Genomic DNA, 19,405 nt, shown 5'->3' on the forward strand with positions numbered 1-19,405 from the left:
GTACAGTAATTAAAGTAACAATTAAACTAAGATCTAGAATAACACCTGTAATTAATAACTCACTATTAATTAAAACTATCCAAGGTAACTTCATTCTCATTCATACATTCAAATATTACAAAATTGAATCCATGATCTATAATGTAATTGTAGTTATACGTCTATGCCAAATTATATACCGATGTATGTGTATAATGGAAAGATAATTATAGCTATTGTAGTGTGGTGTAGTGCCAAGGGGTTAGGTTAGGTTAGTGAGGGAGGCGCTTGTGCTGCCACCATCAGACAGAGAGAGAAACATTTTTTAGGATGTCTTGATTTCATAAGAATGTATCATCAGGTATAAAACTATATAACAAAATTACCATAGAATCATGAGGTGTGTGCATGAGAGTTATAACAAGATTGTAAGTTATCAGTGAGAACATTGTGAGGAAATAAAGAAGCACAATAGGAAGAGAGAAGTATAATTATATTCAAGAGGTTTACTGAGTTCTGAAGTGATTTCCAGAAGCGTGGCAGATAAGAAGGCGAAGGGGGGGGGGGACAGTGTATCATACCTGGACACACACACAGGCTGATGAGAGACGCATTACCCCATAGTTAAGAGTTACAGGTACACGAGTATTATAATCTGAGGAAATATGTTAGAAAAATGTTCCAATATGGTGTACGGACATATTATTTTCTGTTGGTGATGGTGATAGTGATGGTGATAGTGATGGTGATAGTGATGGTGATAGTGGTGGTGATAGTGATGGTGATAGTGGTGGTGATAGTGATGGTGATGGTGATAGTGATGGTGATAGTGGTGGTGATAGTGATGGTGATAGTGGTGGTGATAGTGATGGTGATAGTGGTGGTGATAGTGATGGTGATAGTGGTGGTGATAGTGGTGGTGGTTTGTTTACCTACGGTGATCAGTACAAAAAGGTGTGATAAAAATGTTTGATCCTGGTACAAGTTTATGTGTGAGGAAGGAGGCCGGTGTTCACAGTCAGGGGGTGTGACCAGGTTCTCGTGGGAGGCGGTGCAGCAGCGGTGAGCATGTAACTATTGTAACATGGGTGGCCGCCGTCAGGTACTGTACCGACGGCGGCTTGTGTCTGCTGGGGATGACGACAAGAACATGTGACGCCTTCAAACATGTATGAGGTTCCTAGGCCCTGACATGTGTACCATGGAAATATATATCGTGTATATGTGTGTGTGTGTGTGTGTGTGTGTATATGTGTGGGTGTGGGTGTGTGTGTGTGTGTGTGTGTCTCAGAGGTAAGACTCAATTTTATGGTCGGGGAAATTTGTACTAATATTTTAAAATCAGAAAGTTGAGGGGAATAAGACCTTCTGGAGTAAAAGAGAGGAGAAGACAATGGAGGTGTTCGTTGTTCCTCTGTGTCTTGGCCCGGAAACAGCTGCCAAAGAGAACTGGTTTTAATCTACTGGTGTGGTTTCTGGTACAATGTAATTCAGTTTTTCTACGCGTGTTAAGACGAGTATTGGCAGCCACCCAGTAGGAAACATTTATTACTTTACGTTACTGTACTTGTTGCCCCTAGCTGAGAGTCACAGTGGCGGGACGAGGAGAAAGTGTCACTGTCGCTCCCGTGAATACTGGCGGGGAGGTGTTCTATTGATACTACTACACATGTTCACTGTTGATGACATAACTCAGGTGTTTGCTCTTCCAGGACGACCACCGTGATATAAACATCATTTCGTTGTCTTCATCTGGGATTTCTAAGTGTGTGGCCGCTTATGGGAGGTGTGTTTGATGGGGTGTGTTTGATAGGGTGTGTTTGATCACCCACAATCATCAATATCTTCAATCATCATTATCACCATTAATTATCATCACCACTATTATCAATCACCATCATGACACCACTCAACTCCCGTACCTTCCTTTAGCAGACAGTGTGTGTGTGTAATGCTAAGTATACCTCTTAAGAAATGTATTAATCTATTATCTTGCTATAACTTATACACAAAAACCATTATAATTTACGATCACTTTCCATTTTACTTCCTCTTGTATATTGGCTCGACTTTTCATAACTCAGGGTTTTAAGATTTTATCGTAATTATTCACAATCACAAGTTTTGGTGATTTGTGTAAAGTTTCAAACCACATATATATATATATATATTATATATTACACGTATGCTATATCGACATCATGAGGCTATTTATTTAAACTGATGGCTGATAATAGGGTTTGGAGGCAAATTTACATACACCACCCTGCCTAGATTATACCCCACGTCTCCCCAGAACGATAAACTATACAGCCATGATATAGCCAAATAGATTTGAAAAATATAAATACTGATATTATTCCCGTTAAGAGTCGAGGAGATATTTTGTGTGACGGTATTGTGATGAACAAATATACCATCACCCCACAGTGTGTGTCAGGGGTGATGATAAAAAAAAAATTCCAGGGCGTGAGCTGACCTAAGGGCCTCAACTTCACGCTGGTGGTGAGGTACAGAGGTATAACAATTGATATATGCATTTCTGTCATGGTGGGAGGTAACGGTACATATATACATACATACATACATACATATATACATACATACATACATACATACATACATACATGAATCGGGCTTTGAAACACGGTAATTCACTTGTAAGATATACCTCATGAATATAACACTACCACTATCTGATCACTGAAAACAAGGAGGTTGCTATGGAAATGCTATGTTATATTTTATTTGTACTAATTATCTGCCTAGCTATTACTGGCGACGACAGACCCACATAGATATAAGAACAGCACCATCCCATCTATTGTTAAAATAATAAACAACTCCTGATTTATGTACTGTACAGCCCTGTAAATGTATTGAACGCATATCATTATGTCTAAATTACATGTAATTTTGTATATTTTCAGCCACCGGCTGCAACTCAATTAATAAACCGTTTATTATTATTATTATTATTATTTAATCTCTCTGTTTCTTTCTCTCTTCCGGGCAAGTGACAATAAACACACACACACACACACACGGTCCTAACAGTCACACCTCCTGTTAACAGTCATCGTGTGAGGAGAATAATCCCGTTATAAGAACCTGTCGTCTGTTACCTGCACTAATTTCCATCAACAGTAGACAGGTATACACCCCCCCACCCCACTGACTATACGTGTGTGGCTAACAGCAAGAGACTCCTAAACAGTTAAATACAGTCGTGGTTAACTAAACGACTATAATAAACTACGTCAAGTTGTGGTTCAATTGAGAACCTTGATATAAATAGGTTAGCGGATCGTGTTTAATAGGTAGCCAGTGTGATAGGAGAGAGAGAGTTCACATTCTGATGGTCTACACCTTAAAACCGGGTTACCTAAGCTAACTAGTTTTTGGTGTGTTGACCCTCTCAGGTAGCTTAACGCCATCAGCTACTATGAGAGGTAACGCTCATTATACATACGAACGATGCTGGTACAGTAACACATTTATCTTCTCTGTCACTGAACAAAAAATAAATAAATACAAAAAAATCCTCATAAATCCTCAGGAACTATCCATCACGAAATTAATCCACACTAATCCATACCACCTCATAGGACAAATCGTGTGGGTATTTCGGTATTTTTTTTCCCTTAGACAATATTTCTCTGGCCACCGTAGCGTTTAGAAATATAATGAGTATTTATTACTGGTGTTATAACAACTAGTTACAACACAACCGCCTTCATTATTTCACAACGTCACTCAGACTAATCTTCCTCATCTGTCAAATCATTATCATCTTCTCTTCACACTCACCGTCATTACTCTGCCTACTGACACATATCTCATTCCTCCAACACATGAAGATTTATGGGTCTCTTACTTGTTTAGCCACTGAATTATATGTTTTATATAAGGATTCTCATTTTTTAACCAATATATCGCACACACTCGTCAACGAACTGTGTTCCTTCACACACACACACACACACACACACACACACACACACACACACACACACACACACACCACATCAGACAATCAACACCACCATTACACTCACCATTACCTCATCACACACCACGTTCTTAACCTGCCACTGGTCAAGAAGTTAGCTGGACTCGCCAGTATAAAGTTACATAATCATACGAATCTATTCACCTTGTGGCAAAAATCACCCCCAAATAATCTTAATACATTATTTTGTTCTTCGCTTTAGGATCTCTCTCTCTCTCTCTCTCTCTCTCTCTCTCTCCCTTCATTCCCTACCTGTGCATTATTCTCATTCCTACTATCCACCATTATCACCAACGTCGTCTCCCTTGTCACCAAAGTTTCCTTCATCAATGGCAACTTCCTACTTAATGATTGTTATCTCCCCCTCATTAGCCCTTAACACCAGTCTCCTCGTTAATCAGGGGTGGAGAGGGCGCTGCTAATGAATAACTTTAACCTCATGAGTACAAATACCTGTAATGAATCACCTGAGGAGTTTTACACATGGGAATTTATTTCACCTGTAGATTAACTTATACTCTAATGGTGCCTGGTGAGGGGAGGTGAACACAGGGTAGAAAACACACCTACTTGACAAAGACAAATGACATACATACATACATACATACATACATACATACATACATACATACATACATACATACATACACACACACACAATATTAAAGGCTCGTGTGTGGGACAAAACAAGAAAACATCGCCTTAGTTCAGCCTCCTCCATTGTCGTGCCTCGTAATAAAAGAAACTCGTAAAGGGTTTTCAAGAACTTAGCCAATGTTCTCAGCTCTTGCCGTCACCATCTTACAAACACCTCAATGTTTTCCTATTTTCAATCTCCTCTTTTAGCTGATTCTCTAATGGCCAAAATAAAAAAAAATATATAAAATAAAAATACAAAATGAAATCTGAAAAATGTTATGAACGCCATTGATGTGTGAGAGAGATTTGAAAGGTTTGGGATAAGAAGGTGTTAACTCACGGTAACCATTAGGGGTTTAAATTTCATAGACTAGGTTATACATTTTCGCCTTATTGGTTAGGTGTTATGTATGGCACTATTATTAACTTCTCTTTCATGTATCATAAGACCCAAGGATGTTGTCAAGCGGGAGATTGTTAATTCCCTTTTTTTTCTTTCTATTCTCTCGTATTTTCTTTTCTCTTTCAGTTGTTATTGTTTTCAAGGGATTTTTTTTATTATTATTGTTTTTACCTTTTACATAGGAGATGAAGAACCGTGGCTCCCTCCCCTTCTCCCTTCTATTCTAAACAATATAGTCTCTCCCCTCTCCCACCCCATCACCCCCCCTCACTAGATCTCTACCCCATCACCCCTTCCCTAAACCCCATCACACGACAATATAAAGGAGTTCTTTAATTGGAGACTTTGTTTTGCCAGACCATTGTTGAAAGGAGGGCCGTGTGTCTACCAGCCCACAGACACTATGGCGGAGACTCTTGACTTGTTGTTTATATGGACCGGAGGAGGAGGTGGTGGTGGGGGAGGAGGAGGAAGAAGAGTTGGGGGGGGGAGGAGGAGGAGGAGGAAGAGTTGGGGAGGAGGAGGTTGTAATGTGGGAGAGGAGGAGGAGGACGAGAAGGGGTTGTAATGTTGGGGAGGAGGAAGAGGAGGGGAAGAAGAGGTGGGGAGGAGGAGTGGTTGTAATGTGGGGGGAGGAGGGTTGTGAAGTGCGGGAAAGGGGGAAGACAATTAGCCTGTGAGGTGAAGAAGGTGGTGTGGTCGCGGCGTGAGGACAGAGGATGTAGTAAGGTAATTAAGGAAAGGAAATATGAGGGAGGGAGAGAAAGTGTGGTGAGTGAAGATGTGGTAAGGGGTACGGTGGGTGAGGATGGTGTGGTGGGTGACGATGGGTGGTGGGTGACGATGGTGTGGTGGGTGACGGTGGTGTGGGTGAGGATGGTGTGGTGGGTGACGGTGATGTGGTGGGTGAGGATGGTGTGGTGGTGAGGGTGGTGTGGTGGGTGGTGTGGTGGATGACGGTGGTGTGGTGGGTGACGGTGGTGTGGTGGGTGACGGTGGAGTGGTGGGAGGTGTTGTGGTTTCAGTGAATGTCGGGAGTGGTGGGTGTTAGTGAATGGTGCACCAGTAAGTTCACCACTGAGGGTGATGTAGTCGTGCACGGTGCACAGCTGAAAGTTTCGGGAAGACCTCGTGCACTCTACAATGAGCCTACCTTTGGTGCACACGTCCTGACACACAGTAATGCAGAGGGAAAGAAGATAGTATGCGAGTATAGCGTGTGTGTGTGTGTGTGTGTGTGTGTGTGTGTGTGTGACGCACTAACAAGAGAGAAGGATGGACTCACCTGTAGGCCGACTGAGGTGGGGGTGATGATCCCTCCCGGGTGTGTGGGCGAGGTGTGGTGGGGGGAAGGTCCTCTTGACCCCCCCAAACTTCCTCCCATTCCCCCTCCGAGTCCACCCATAGGTGTCCCGCCTATACTGGGCATGGGGCCGCCCATACCGGACGCCCCAAGGCCCATGGGTCCATCGCGGGGGTTGGAAGTACATACTCCGTGGGTGGAGATGGGGATGTTGGGGGTGCTGGAGGAGGAGGTGGTGGGCGCCACGGAGAGGGTGGAGGGCAGGCCGGGTCCGTCACGCACACCGACCAGACTGACACACACAGAGACCACAACATTAGTGAACATAACACCCACACCGTTAACTACACACCACTATGGGTCTTTATATAAGATAAAACATACAATTAATGTTACAAATATTACACAGTGAAAAAATAAACTTATCAGCGTCTAACAGTGAAACTTAAACCAAAACAAACAAAAGGTTTCATTGCAAACAAATACAACATAATAAACTTAAACTAATCTATAGGTACTGAAAATATTTACACTTATTACAATATACATATTTAGTATATGTACATACATACATAAATACATACATATATACGTATATGTCTATTTAAACATGTGTATATATATATATATATATATATATATATATATATATATATATATATATATATATATATATATATATATATATATATATATATATATATATATATATATATATATATATATATATATATACAAAGTCCAGTAAGTGTGTGCGTGTGTGTGTGTATGTGTATAAACCGTTGCTTCTCATGTGAAACAAACGCTGCCAGCCGCCTCACTGGGGGTGACCCTGGGACCTTCCCTTCTCTCCAGTAGGCTCGGCTGTGGTGGACGCAGGTCGTGTGGGCCGACGGTTTTGCTGAAAGTTTATTTGTTATAGGTTTAGTGTAACTTCAGTCTGCTAACTTGCCTCCTGGACTGTCTTTGTTGCAACATGCAAAAAATGTCTATGATCCAAGGAAGTAGTGATGTTTCATTTTGACCGCCGTTGTACATATGGCTGTGTGCGTAGTTCGGAGACGGGGAGCCGGCCACGTCGTGGTTGGGCCCGGGCGATGCGTTGGAGGACTGGGAGGGCGGGCGTCTGCAGTGAATGGAGCAGTGACAAGGAGCTTCTCTAAGGATGCATAAAGGAATTGTGGCGTGTTGCACCGTGTGGGGTATCTCAAAGCACAGTGTGACACCACGCGGAGTGCAGTGTGACACCAGGCGGCGTACAGTGTGACACCAGGCGGAGTACAGTGTGACGCAAGGCGGAGTACAGTGTGACGCAAGGCGGAGTACAGTGTGACACAAGGTGGAATACAGTGTGACCAGACCTGCTGTATGAGTGATAGTGACCCTCACCACACGTGCACAATATAGTACGAGGCGCAGGTGTATAGTGATCCAACCTCGTGTGTGTCTAGGTGCTTGCATGTCATTGTGTTAACTACAAGTAAGTTAGATAATCAGTCGGCCAGGTACACCGTCCACACTGGTGTTCTGTTACTACAGGAAAGCTACTGTGGCAAGTGTGTGAAGTGTGAAATAAATCTGAAGATGCAAATCCAATGAGGAGAACCTTTCGTCCTTAGTCATTATTACAGGGGGGGCGCGCAGGGCACAGTTGTCCTTAGGAGGAGGGTCTGGTGTATCAAGAGACAGGGCCCAGTAAAGTTGTCTAGGTTTATTGTGGGGCCCCATACGATGGCTTGACCCCTGTGTAGTGTGGGTTACAAGGACCACGGCGGATGGGGCCAGGTGGCACTCATTCATCATTTACTTTGACTCTTGAGATGTTTACTCCCAGGATCGAGGTCACGTGAGACGGCTGGTCAGTGTTGATTATGTCTATGTAAGTCAACAGCATAACTGGAAGGAGCTACCATGGTCGCACTACACACACACACACACACACACACACACACACACCTACGGTTGCATTAGTTTTGGTATAGAAAGGTAAAGCGTTAAGTTACAACTTTGATTAAGCTTCCCCCAGCGTGAGTTTGTACCAGTTGTAGTTACTCATACAGCAGTGTGTGTGTGTGTGTGTGTCGCTACTTTCGCTGGGTAGTAACGAGTGGCGCCAGGCTTGGGTGGAGAGCTGGAGTTAGTTCGTCAGGGTAGACAGCCGCCATGGTGGTGTGAACAGCCGCTTCTACAGTGGTCTACAGGTTAGTGTTAACTGACCTCTTGTCTGGTAATTTGCCTCCAGGGAAGGTGTCCTCTACAGTGTTTTGACATGCAGTTAAGGTTTAGCAATTACTGAAAAGGTAGTTGCGACCGCTCGGTAAATGTATGTATGTATGTATGTATGTATGTATGTATGTATGTATGTATGTATGTATGTATGTTTTACATAATAATACAAATTATAAAGATATTAAATAAAAGACAAAATCAATAAAAATAAACAACAAAATAGTTTAATAAATTGTAACAAAATATGACAATAAAATATGCAGGAGAAGACAAGATATTTTTTGTGTGTTAAGAGGCAACACACACACACACACACACACACACACACACACACACACACACACACACTGGTCCACACTTAAGTATCAATAAGAAGTGAAGAGAATAAACTAAGTGGCTACCAACCATCACCTGCCCCATTTAATAATTAACTGCAGGTAAAAAAAAACAATAGAATGCAACACAAAAACATTATTAAACTGAGTAAGAATCTTCAACATTTATCTATATGACTCTTTTAGTATACACGAATATCATACAACAAAAGAATTAATACAAAACATAAATTGTATAAGAAATAAAGAAGACAATTGTGACAAATATATGACATACAGTACACCCACGAGACATGTCGCAACCATTGTCTAAATATTATCAGCTGATGTCTTAAACCATCAATAGTTAGTAAACACTTTATATATTATGAAAGCTCAATAGGAATAGCAATGACTTAGTTTTAAAGCTTAATAGGACGATTATCCCTATTTAGTGAGGGTATATACACATCACTACAACGACATTTCCTAAAAGCACTACATCCACTGACATTACCCCCCACCCCCCTCCTCACCCCCTCCCTCCCCTGACAGAGGTGGTCGTAGGGATGATCAAGATCCTACCCCCACTGCCTCACCACCATCCACCCTATTATAGCAATCTATTTCCAATTACATCAGGCAACAACTTAATAAATTTACAAAACTTAAAAAAAAAAGAGATCTCAAACTGAAATATACAAAACTCTACACCTTTAGAGAAATTGATCATTAAGGAAAGATAAGACCGGTGACCAGGTAAATATAGAGGCCGACTCACCTGTTGTTGTTCATAGCGACCATAGAGTCCTTGGTTATGCCCGGACTAGAGTTGTGGTTGGCATGAATGTTGGGCGTGGTCATTGGCGGTGAGGGGCGTGTGGGCGTAGGCGTACCCAAGATGCCCCTAGTGGAGATTGAAGGAAACCCCGCCACCACTGAGGGCGGCAGGTTGGGCAGGAGGGGAATCTGGAACATGGCTGCAAAGACAAGAGAAGACCATAGTTAATTTACTGCTTTATTCTTGCTGAGGTGTGGATGACGTGTAGGCGAGTGTTGATGACGTGTAGATGAGTGTTGACGTGTTGATGACGTGTACGTGAGTGTTGACGTGTTGATGATGAGTACGTGAGTGTTGACGTGTTGATGACGTTTTGATGACGTGTAGAGGAGTGTTGATGACGTGTTGATGAGTGTTAACGTGTTGATGACGTGTTGAGTGTTGAAGCTGTAGGTGAGTGTTAACGACGTGTTGATGACGTGTAGGTGTTTACAAAAATAGTTAATATTTATATTATATAATTATATACCATATATTTACAAGTCATATGAGGCATCCCTGACAGTGTAGTAAAATACATAATACAATTGACATAAAAGTCCTATAATTTACAGTGATCTTACATAAAGTAAATATTTGTGATGGATAATAATTATAAACATTTCCCAAGTCATATAAGTGTTTTTAAGTATTACATAGTGCTATAAAAGTCATCAGTGATAATATGTATAAAACTCTAGTACATATTGAGGATCTTGAGTGTTGAGAGGCGAGAGATGAAACACACACACACACACGGTTTACCATTCACCTGCCTCATATGTGTCTTAGTACCGCAGGTGTCTCTCATTCATGGTAGTGGTGTGTGTGTGTGTGTGTGTGTGTGTGTGTGTGTTTATATGTTAATTTTAAGGAATACGTCCGTGTGACTTTGGAGTTGTTTGTGTGTGTATGTGTGTTGATTTGTGTATGTACGTATGTATGTATGTACAGTATGTATGTATGTATGTGTGTGCATGATATACAATAATAATAATACTCTCAAGATTAAAAATAATAGCTAGTTAAATCACCGAACAAATATACAGTAATTTATATACAACATATCAAAGAAACTGATCAATTCTTCTCTTGGTTTAGTTCACAGAAAAAGTACTTTTCGTAAGCAGGAACACAGAGCGGTCAGGGGACTGTCACAAATACTTTGAGATGCCAGATGTCACACACAACTTTGGCTTGTGAGGTCAAGAAATACACGGTGCTAAGATAGTGACCTTGTGTACATGAGAGAGAGAGAGAGAGAGAGAGAGAGAGAGAGAGAGAGAGAAAACCCAGCTTCACACTTCTAGGATATAGCGATCTATTCTTACCACAGTCTATTGTCTTACGAGGGATGAGATTAAATACACTGCTTTAATTTCTCTTTTTTATCACCCCCCACTCACCCCTAAGCCACACCACTCCTCCCCACTCACCCCCTAAACCACCACTCCCTCCCCCCTCCACCCCCCTAAGCCACACCACTCCCTCCCCCCCACACACCTCCAAGTTATGACTCCCTAAGTTAAGAAAATTGCCAAGTAAGAAAAGATGGGATTTATGGGTCAAGAATTAATTGCATTATTACCAGAACGTACGATATATTCTTAAAGAGTTTCTGCCTAATATACTGTGGAGGACATCTTGCCACTCTTCAAAAATACCAACACAGTGTCTAGTCAGAATATTTTATTTTTGTTTATGTAATTAATTCTTTGTACCAACTGGTGAAGGTACTGTTATGTTATACGTGTGTGTGTGTGTGTGTGTGTGTGTGTGTGTGTGTGTGTGCGCGTGTGTACGATTTACGGCAATGTATACAAAACACTTCTGTCCATACACATTCATGCTCTGTCTGTCTGTCTGTCTGTTTATCTGTCTATATATTTTCCTCACATTTTTTTTTTATGATTTATCCTGTAACACTCTCTCTCTCTCTCTACTCCTCCTATATACCACCCTCTCTCTCTCTCTCTCTCTCTCTCTCTCTCTCTCTCTCTCTCTCTCTCCTCTCATCTGTCTCTTAACTATATCTCTCTCTTTCTCCTACCCCTCCTCTCTCTTTCTCTCACTCACCCTCTTGTCTCTCTCTCCCTTTCTCTCTCATCCACCCACCTCTCTTTCAATCTCTCTCTCACCGTCCTTTCTCTTAACCACCCTCCACTCTTACTCTCCTACCCTCCACTCTCTCATTCTCTCTCTCTCTCTCTCTCTCACTCTCTCTCTCCATCCAGACAAAGGAAATGAGGGAATAAAACATTCACTTTACGACCATCGTAGATTTTGGCGCGTTAAAAGATTCCAGCCCATAAGAAAATTCTAATCTGGGCAAGTAAACTTTACCCATTAATCTGGAATTTTGCTTTTAAAAACATCGATTTTTTTTAAGTTGGGGGAGTGGGGGGTTGGTGGTGGAGGGTTGAGTGAGTGGAGGGTTAGTAGTGGAGGGTTGTGAGGTAGTGGAGAGATTTGAGTGAAGTTGGTGGTGGTGGGGGTTGGTGGAGGGGTTAATTGGGGAGTTGAAGGTGGTAGTGGGGATTGTGGTAGTGGGGGTGAGTGGTGTGTTGAGGGGTTAGTGGTGGAGGGTTGGTGGAGAGGTTTGTGGTGGTGAAGGGGGTTGGTGGTGGGGGTTGGTGGGTGGAGGGGTTTGGTGGTGGTGGGGGTTAGTGGAGGGTTGAGGTGGAGGTTGGTGAGAGGTTAATTGGTGAGGTGGAGGTTAGGTGAGTGGAGGTTAGGTGGAGGGGGTTTGGTGGTGAAGAGGGGTTGGTGGTGGTGGGGGTTAATTGTTGGTGGGAGGGACTGGTGGTGGAGAGGGTTGGTGGTGGAGGGTTGGTGGTGGTGGGGGTTGGGTGGTGGGTGGGGGTTGGTGGTGGGTGGGGTTGGTGGTGGGGGTTGTGGTGTGCAGGAGGGTTGGGTGGTGGGTGGGGAGGTTGAGGTGGTGGTGGGGGTTGGTGGTGGAGGGTTGGTGGTGGTGGGGTTGGTGGTGGTGAGGTTGGTGGGTGGAGGGTTGGTGGTGGTGGGGGTTGGTGGTGGTGGGGGGTTGGTGGTGGAGGAGGTTGGGTAGGGTGGTGGGGGGTTGGTGGGTGGTGGGGGGTTGGTGGTGGAGGGTTGGTGGTGGTGGGGAACAGGTGGTGGTGGGGGTTAAGTGGATCTAGGTATAAGTAGCTTTGCGTGCTTGTAAGTGCAGTGTGGTGGTGATGTGGGGTTTCCCATCCAATTAACGTGTGTGATTCTGGGGAAGGGGAGGTGGAAGGGGAGGGAGAGGGGAGGGTAGGGGAAGACAGAAGGAGGGAGGGGGAGGTGAGGAGGGGGTAGAAAAAACAAACAAAAACAAGGAAGAGGAAGATAGGGGGCAAACATTAAGCACATTAAACACAGTCCTGGTAATTGCCTCTGTGTTTTTGCTGTCCCACCGTACCGTAAGGGGCCGATGAATGTGAGGGGCGGGTGTGGGAGGGGGGAAAGGAGGGGCGGGAGGGGAGTGGTGGGTGATAGGGGCGAGGGGTGAGGGGGCGAGAGAGGGGGGTATCACCATTTTTTTTTTTTGACTACAGGATGACAAACTTAACGTCGGTGGGTAGGTTGGTCGCTGGTCTCAATAGGTTAAGAGTGTTGTTAAAATTTTGTGTTAATTTATGAGTTTAATTTCTTTCTTCTCCTCACAAGACGATTAAAATAAACCCTGTTGATATATGTTGTTAACCGATAAGTTAAGTGTCGTGTTAATGTGTTATGTTTCCTCCACAACCAGATGCTAAAATTATCAGTTATGGAGAGTAGTTAATTGTTATGTTAACTTATGAGTCTTTCGGCTCGTTCTCCTGAAAGATGAGTTCAGTTCACGTTAACTTGTGTGGCAGGGAGGGATTGGGGGAGGGAGGGAGGGAGGTAGAGATAGAAGGAGGGAGGGATAGATGGACGGGGAGATGCAGGGATGGATGGATAGAGATAAGGAGTGAGAGAGGTCCAACAAACGGCCTCCCTAGTCAATGACCTCTACATAACAGGGCCACCTCCAGAAGCACGCTCTTCATAATTAAACTTACTCAATCACAGACACTGACGGACATTATAAAACAAACACTATTGAAAAAGTAACACACACACACACACACACACACACACACACACACACACACATCATCCCTTTAAGTATATTACTCTGTTGCAACAATGAATGATCCAGTCAATATCTACTGCCAAATTATACAGTAAAATTCCCCGCATTCCTTCCATAGTTTTTATTTTTTCGTAATTGCTTTTTAATTTGGATTCCACGTTGCGCCGACATTTTTATTACGATATTCTGATGGCGGCCTCCTGTTGGCGTGCTGTGGGGAAGGGGGTGGGGAGGAGGGGGGGCAAGAGGGGAGGGGGGCGAGGGGGAAGGGGGTGGGGAGGAGGAGGAGGGGGGGATTACCGAGTGTATTTGGTGGAGCTAAAACCAGACTCTGAGTTATTCAATGAAAAATATTCTTACCTCTCCTCTAAAAACTATTCCCTCCAGTGAATAATATGTTTAGTGTATATAATCTGACTTTAAACGTTGGGTTGTGGTAATCTATGCAAAAGAAATTGTATAATATCTATAACTTTTCACGTAAATTATTATTTTTGTTCTTCATTATTTACTCATCAGGTCAAATCCTTTTATCTGTGGTGTAAAATGTTTCCAACTTGATTTAAAGATTGTGAGGCAGGTCGCTCCCTAGGTAGTGAAGTGGTAAATACCTTGTGATCTGATTAGCGAAAGTTTATGATCTGATTGGCAGAGACTGTAATCTGATTGGCGGGACTAAATGATCTGATTGGCGAGATTTTATAATCTGATTGACGAGAATTTATAATCTGATTGGCGAGAATTTATAATCTGATTGACGAGAATTTATAATCTGATTGGCGAGAGCTTATTCAGATAGCCTTCAGACATCTGGGTATATAAACCAGACGAGGCCCAAAATACTATGATAAAAAGGGCCTAAATTTAGCTGAACACAAAGGTATATACAAGTATAGAGAACACGAGCGGCTACATATTGCACCAAACAAAAGATGGAACATGATACACCTTTAGCAGGTTATACACTACACAGGCCGCTGGTAACTCCATCCACTACACTGACTCTTGTAATTCCTGTAAACATTACATATATCTCTTAGTGGTGTCTTAAACTTAATTTATAATGTCTGTATCGTAAAAAAAAAGTTCGTATTTCATTTTATTTTGATTCGTTAAAATTCTTAACTTGATTTTTTTTTCTCTCTCTTGAAGATTCTCATTTTTTTCAAGTAGAATTATATAAGGGAATCATCTGAAAGTTAGATACCTTTGAGTTTATTGCACCTGTAGATTAATCACCCTAATTTTATACCTGAAGAGCGGTTGGGTTTGGTTAGGTTAAGTTTGTTTTTGGTTAGTGTTAGGTTAGGTTAGTGTTAGGTTAGGGTAGTTAATCTTAATGTCACATAAGCTGGGGTTCCTAATCTCCAAGTGAGTCAGTCTAGATAAACAGTAATTCATCATAAAAGCCAAAATATATAAGTACGACACCTTTACACACAACCAATTAACAGAGAAGTAAATGTGCATGAGCGTGCATGAGACACCGGTGTTGCAGAAGCCAGTAATGGTCATGTGGGAAGTAAACAACCGGATATAAGAAACAAAAACAATCAAAACAATCAAAACAAAAAACATAAACAAGCCAAAAACATAACGAGACCAAGAAAACCGCTGATAATTATGACCTGAGTATTTGTCCATCGGTGCCTGGCGGTCCAGTGCTGCCGTGGATGTCTTAGTGCTGGGGGGCGCCACCACGCCGGGGTTGTGGGCGTTGCCATGCATGCCATAGTGGTGGGGTGACCACGCCGGGGGTGCTGGCGATGTCATGGTAGTCACTGTGTGGGAGTGACAATGCAGGGGGTTAGGATGGTACCTTAACTGCCATAATGGGGGAGGGATATGCCATGGTTACCATATTAGGGGGGATTATACCATGACTGCCATAAAGGGGTGAACCACCATGCTTGGGTGGGAGTTATACCATGGCTACCACAACACGACATAATACCATGGCTACCACAATAGGGTATAATATCATGGCTGACATAAAAAATATTACCATGGTTAACCACAACAGCGAACAATACTATGTTTGCCATAACAGAATAATGCCATGGTTGTCAAAGGAAATATCACCATGGCTGCCACAATAGTGAAATCCACCATCCAAGAGGGTGGTGGATGAGAATACGCCATGGTTGCTAAAATAGAACAGGGACCCACCATGCAAGGGGGTGGGTGAGAGAGGAGGGGGGTCTTGTCATGGTTGCCACAATGAAAGGGGAGGGTGGAGGGGTTTAGGAGGGGTGGTGGGAGGGGTTAGTATAAGGCTCCCCTGGAACGCACACCATAATACATTCAGTTTTACCCCCCCTCCCTCCCTCTTTATTTTTGCGTGCGAGGCAATTGAGTGTGTAACATATGACGGACTTCCTCCCCCACCGCCACGCAAAAAAAAAAACGATACGATGCAAAAATTCTTGGTAAATTGCTCATATAACCTTTTGCAGTTGGGGCAAAAAATGTGTATAATAGGTAGAAGCTCGGCTGGGTAATTTCGCCCTTATGGAGATCTCGTTACTTTCTTTATATAGTGAGGCCATAAATGTGTTTTGTTAGTGAGTTGAGTGAGTGAGTTGAGTGAGTGAGTGAGTGAGTGAGTTGAGTGAGTGAGTGAGTGAGTGAGTTGAGTGAGTGGACCCAGCGTTATTCCTCTCTCTCTCTTACTTCCTCTACTTCTCATCCTCTTCCTTCTCTCTCTCTCTCTCTCTCTCTCTCTCCCCTCTGCTTCTCTCTACCTCTTGTGTTTTATATTGTGTCTGCCCCTGTCTGTCTGTCCGTCTGTCTGTCTGTCTGTCTGTCTGAGGTCGATGTTTGTCTGAATTAAACTTACGTTATTATGTATAATTAATCCCCCCACATACACACTCACACCTCACACACACACCACACACCCCCACACACTCACACCCCCACCCCCACCCCCCACACCCCCACACGAAATTGACTTGGGTTTCGCTGATTATAATACACCTCAGTACTACAACACCTTAATCAGGTCGTTTGTAAGCCTACACTCACGGTCGTATTATTTATCAAGCAGCTGGTGAACCACAGATAGGTAGACCTGACCACAGTCTCTCTTAACCTGTGTGTGAGTCCTGAGTAGGGTGAGCTGCCTGCATGACCACCCAGCCACGTCATAGGTGTGTGTGTGTGTGTGTGTGTGTGTGTGTGTGTGTATCTCCCAAAGAACATAATACCGAGAAAGAGAGGGAGAGACAAAGAGGAAGATGAGGAAGGATGTAAAATAGAAAGGAAGAAGGGAATAGGGGATTGCGAAAACCATGTTACCTGTTAAATGATCACACTACCACCCTCTGAGTTAGGTTAGGTTAGGGTTAAGTGACGCTAGATTCATTCTATATCCACCACTCACAAATGAAAACATGTACAGTACACCTTTCTCACACCTGTCCACCTTAAGTGTCTATCTATATTCATTGGCTGTTTAAGACTCACAGGTAACTATTCACTCTTAATAATTTCACTCCATAATTAGACGTTTACAGCTGATCAATCACCAATAAATAACAGCCTTACTTAACGAGGTGAAAAACTGGTTGTGTCGTGGAGGGAGTCGTGAGGCTCTTTTAGTATATGGAAAGGAGGAGGAGGAAGGCGGAGGAGGGGGATGAGGTGAGGGAGGGGATGGGGTGAGGAGGGGATGGGGTGAGGAGGGATGGGGTGAGGAGGGGGATGGGGTGAGGAGGGAAGATGAAGAAGGAAGATGAGGGAGAAGAAAAAAAATAATCTAACAGGAAAAATTAATAAACAGACCCACATCCACAGAGAGAGTCCATCACTCAAAACACACCTCGTGAACCTTTTACCAACTCTGAGGTCATATTGGTCACAACACGCGGCCGTAAATGCAGAAAAAAGAAACGATTTATTTTTTTTTTTTTACGTTGCGTTGGTCAGCTCAAAGTGCACACGATGTCGCCTCACAGTGCAATTTGCATAACCAATGTACATCTCCCTCCCAGGTACTGATTGTATATAACTTAAACCGTATGTGTGGTGAGGATTTTTTGGTTTAAGTTTTATTTCTTCTGGTTTAGAATACAGTACAGGTAATGCCGGTAGAGTAAAAGCCGCTAATAGAGTGTAAGATATAAAACAAGTTGGTGGAGTGAATGACAATAAGGTTTAGAGTGCAAGAGAGATGAGTTTGAAGACACGGTCCCTCAGAGTGCAAGATGGTGGGTGAGAGAGAACGTTAGTATCGGAAAGACAACAAGACGCTGCCAGTAGTGACGCTTGTGTATAAGAGAGTGAGTTAAGGAGTTAAAGGTGTGAAGCCAAGAGGCAAAATGTCAGGTCAGTTCTTGGACGGTTTGAGCTCACGTCAGAGTGGAAGGTCAGAGTACTGTGCGTGGAACTAGAGTACACACTATGAACTCAAAGGGTAAGAGTGAAAGAAGTGTGGCTAGAGTGCAAGATACGAGACACTGCCAGGGTGCAAGATTTACATTAAATATACACATTGTAAAAAGTGCAAGAGTTCATGATATGACTTCATTAAAATTGTTAAATCAGAATTGCAAAATACGCCGGTGTGAGAGTGAGGTCAGAGTACGAGACGCGAGGTTTGGGTGCAAGAGGACAAGTTTGAGTGCAAGGTGGGGTGGGGTGGGCCGAGGAGGTGGCCGGGCAAAAATGGTTCACTCGTGTGTATATTTCAGGGGTAAAGAGACAGTGCGGGGTTCTTTAGCGGATAATGGGGCAATTGACGCTTATTTTAAGCGCACTGAGACAGTTTTGAGTTCATTTTCCAGGACGCAAGACTCACTAAATTTACTTTGCGATTAATTAATGGAATTTGTTTATAAGTGATCTAAAACTTGAGGGATTTTTCAAGCAGAGTCTTAACAAGATTAACTGTGTATACACCGCTTGATTTTGGGGAGACTATATACAGTATTAGACTATATACTGTATATTAGACCGTAAATGTTATTGTTGGTCTCATAAGACTCGTACAGTACCATTAAGTGCTGATATAAAGTAGAGAATGTCGCTCTCAACTCCGCCTATATTTGTGACCATGACAAGATGATGAAGATGATGTGTATATATAAAATATCCGTAATTAGAAATTAATGACGCGGAGAGCATGTGATTATTACCGGGACACAGCGATCAATGGGGGCCAGTGTAGAGGGTGTGGTGGTGGGTGTGTTGAGGGTGTGGGTGTGGTGGTGGGTGTGTTGAGGGTGTGGGTGTGTTGAGGGTGTGGTAGTGGGTGTGTTGAGTGTGTTGAGGGGTGACAGGTGTTGAGGGTGTGGTGATGGGTGTGTTGAGGGTGTGGGGGTGTTGAGGGTGTTGAGGTGTGGGGTGTTGAGGGGTGTGGTGGTGGGGTGTTGGGGTGTTGAGGGTGTGGTGGTGGGGTGGGTGTGTTGAGGGTGTGGGTGTGTTGAGGGTGTGGTGATGGGTGTGTTGAGGGTGTGGGGGTGTTGAGGGTGTAGGTGTGTTGAGAGAGGCAGCATTACACACTTCCCCAGCATGAGGCACCGTCCAGTGTACCGCATATCACCACCAGTAAGCCACACTCCTTCCCTGATAACCTCCCCTCAC

At 43.3% G+C, this 19,405-nt stretch overlaps 1 protein-coding gene across 1 annotated transcript in view; it reads right to left on the minus strand.

The window, feature by feature from the left end:
• Positions 1 to 19,405, minus strand: part of LOC121874353 (NGFI-A-binding protein homolog) — a 166,109-nt gene that overhangs the window by 56,347 nt on the left and 90,357 nt on the right. Inside the window, exons 4-6 of the mRNA XM_042378484.1 lie at positions 15,448 to 15,600; positions 9,661 to 9,859; positions 6,319 to 6,628 (exon numbers count right to left, since the gene is read on the minus strand). Of these exons, the coding sequence (XP_042234418.1) occupies positions 6,319 to 6,628; positions 9,661 to 9,859; positions 15,448 to 15,600 (662 nt within the window). The remainder of the gene's footprint in view (positions 1 to 6,318; positions 6,629 to 9,660; positions 9,860 to 15,447; positions 15,601 to 19,405) is intronic.

This window comes from Homarus americanus, unplaced genomic scaffold, assembly GCF_018991925.1.
Source record: "Homarus americanus isolate GMGI-L3 unplaced genomic scaffold, GMGI_Hamer_2.0 scaffold50959, whole genome shotgun sequence".
Lineage (NCBI taxonomy): Eukaryota > Metazoa > Arthropoda > Malacostraca > Decapoda > Nephropidae > Homarus > Homarus americanus.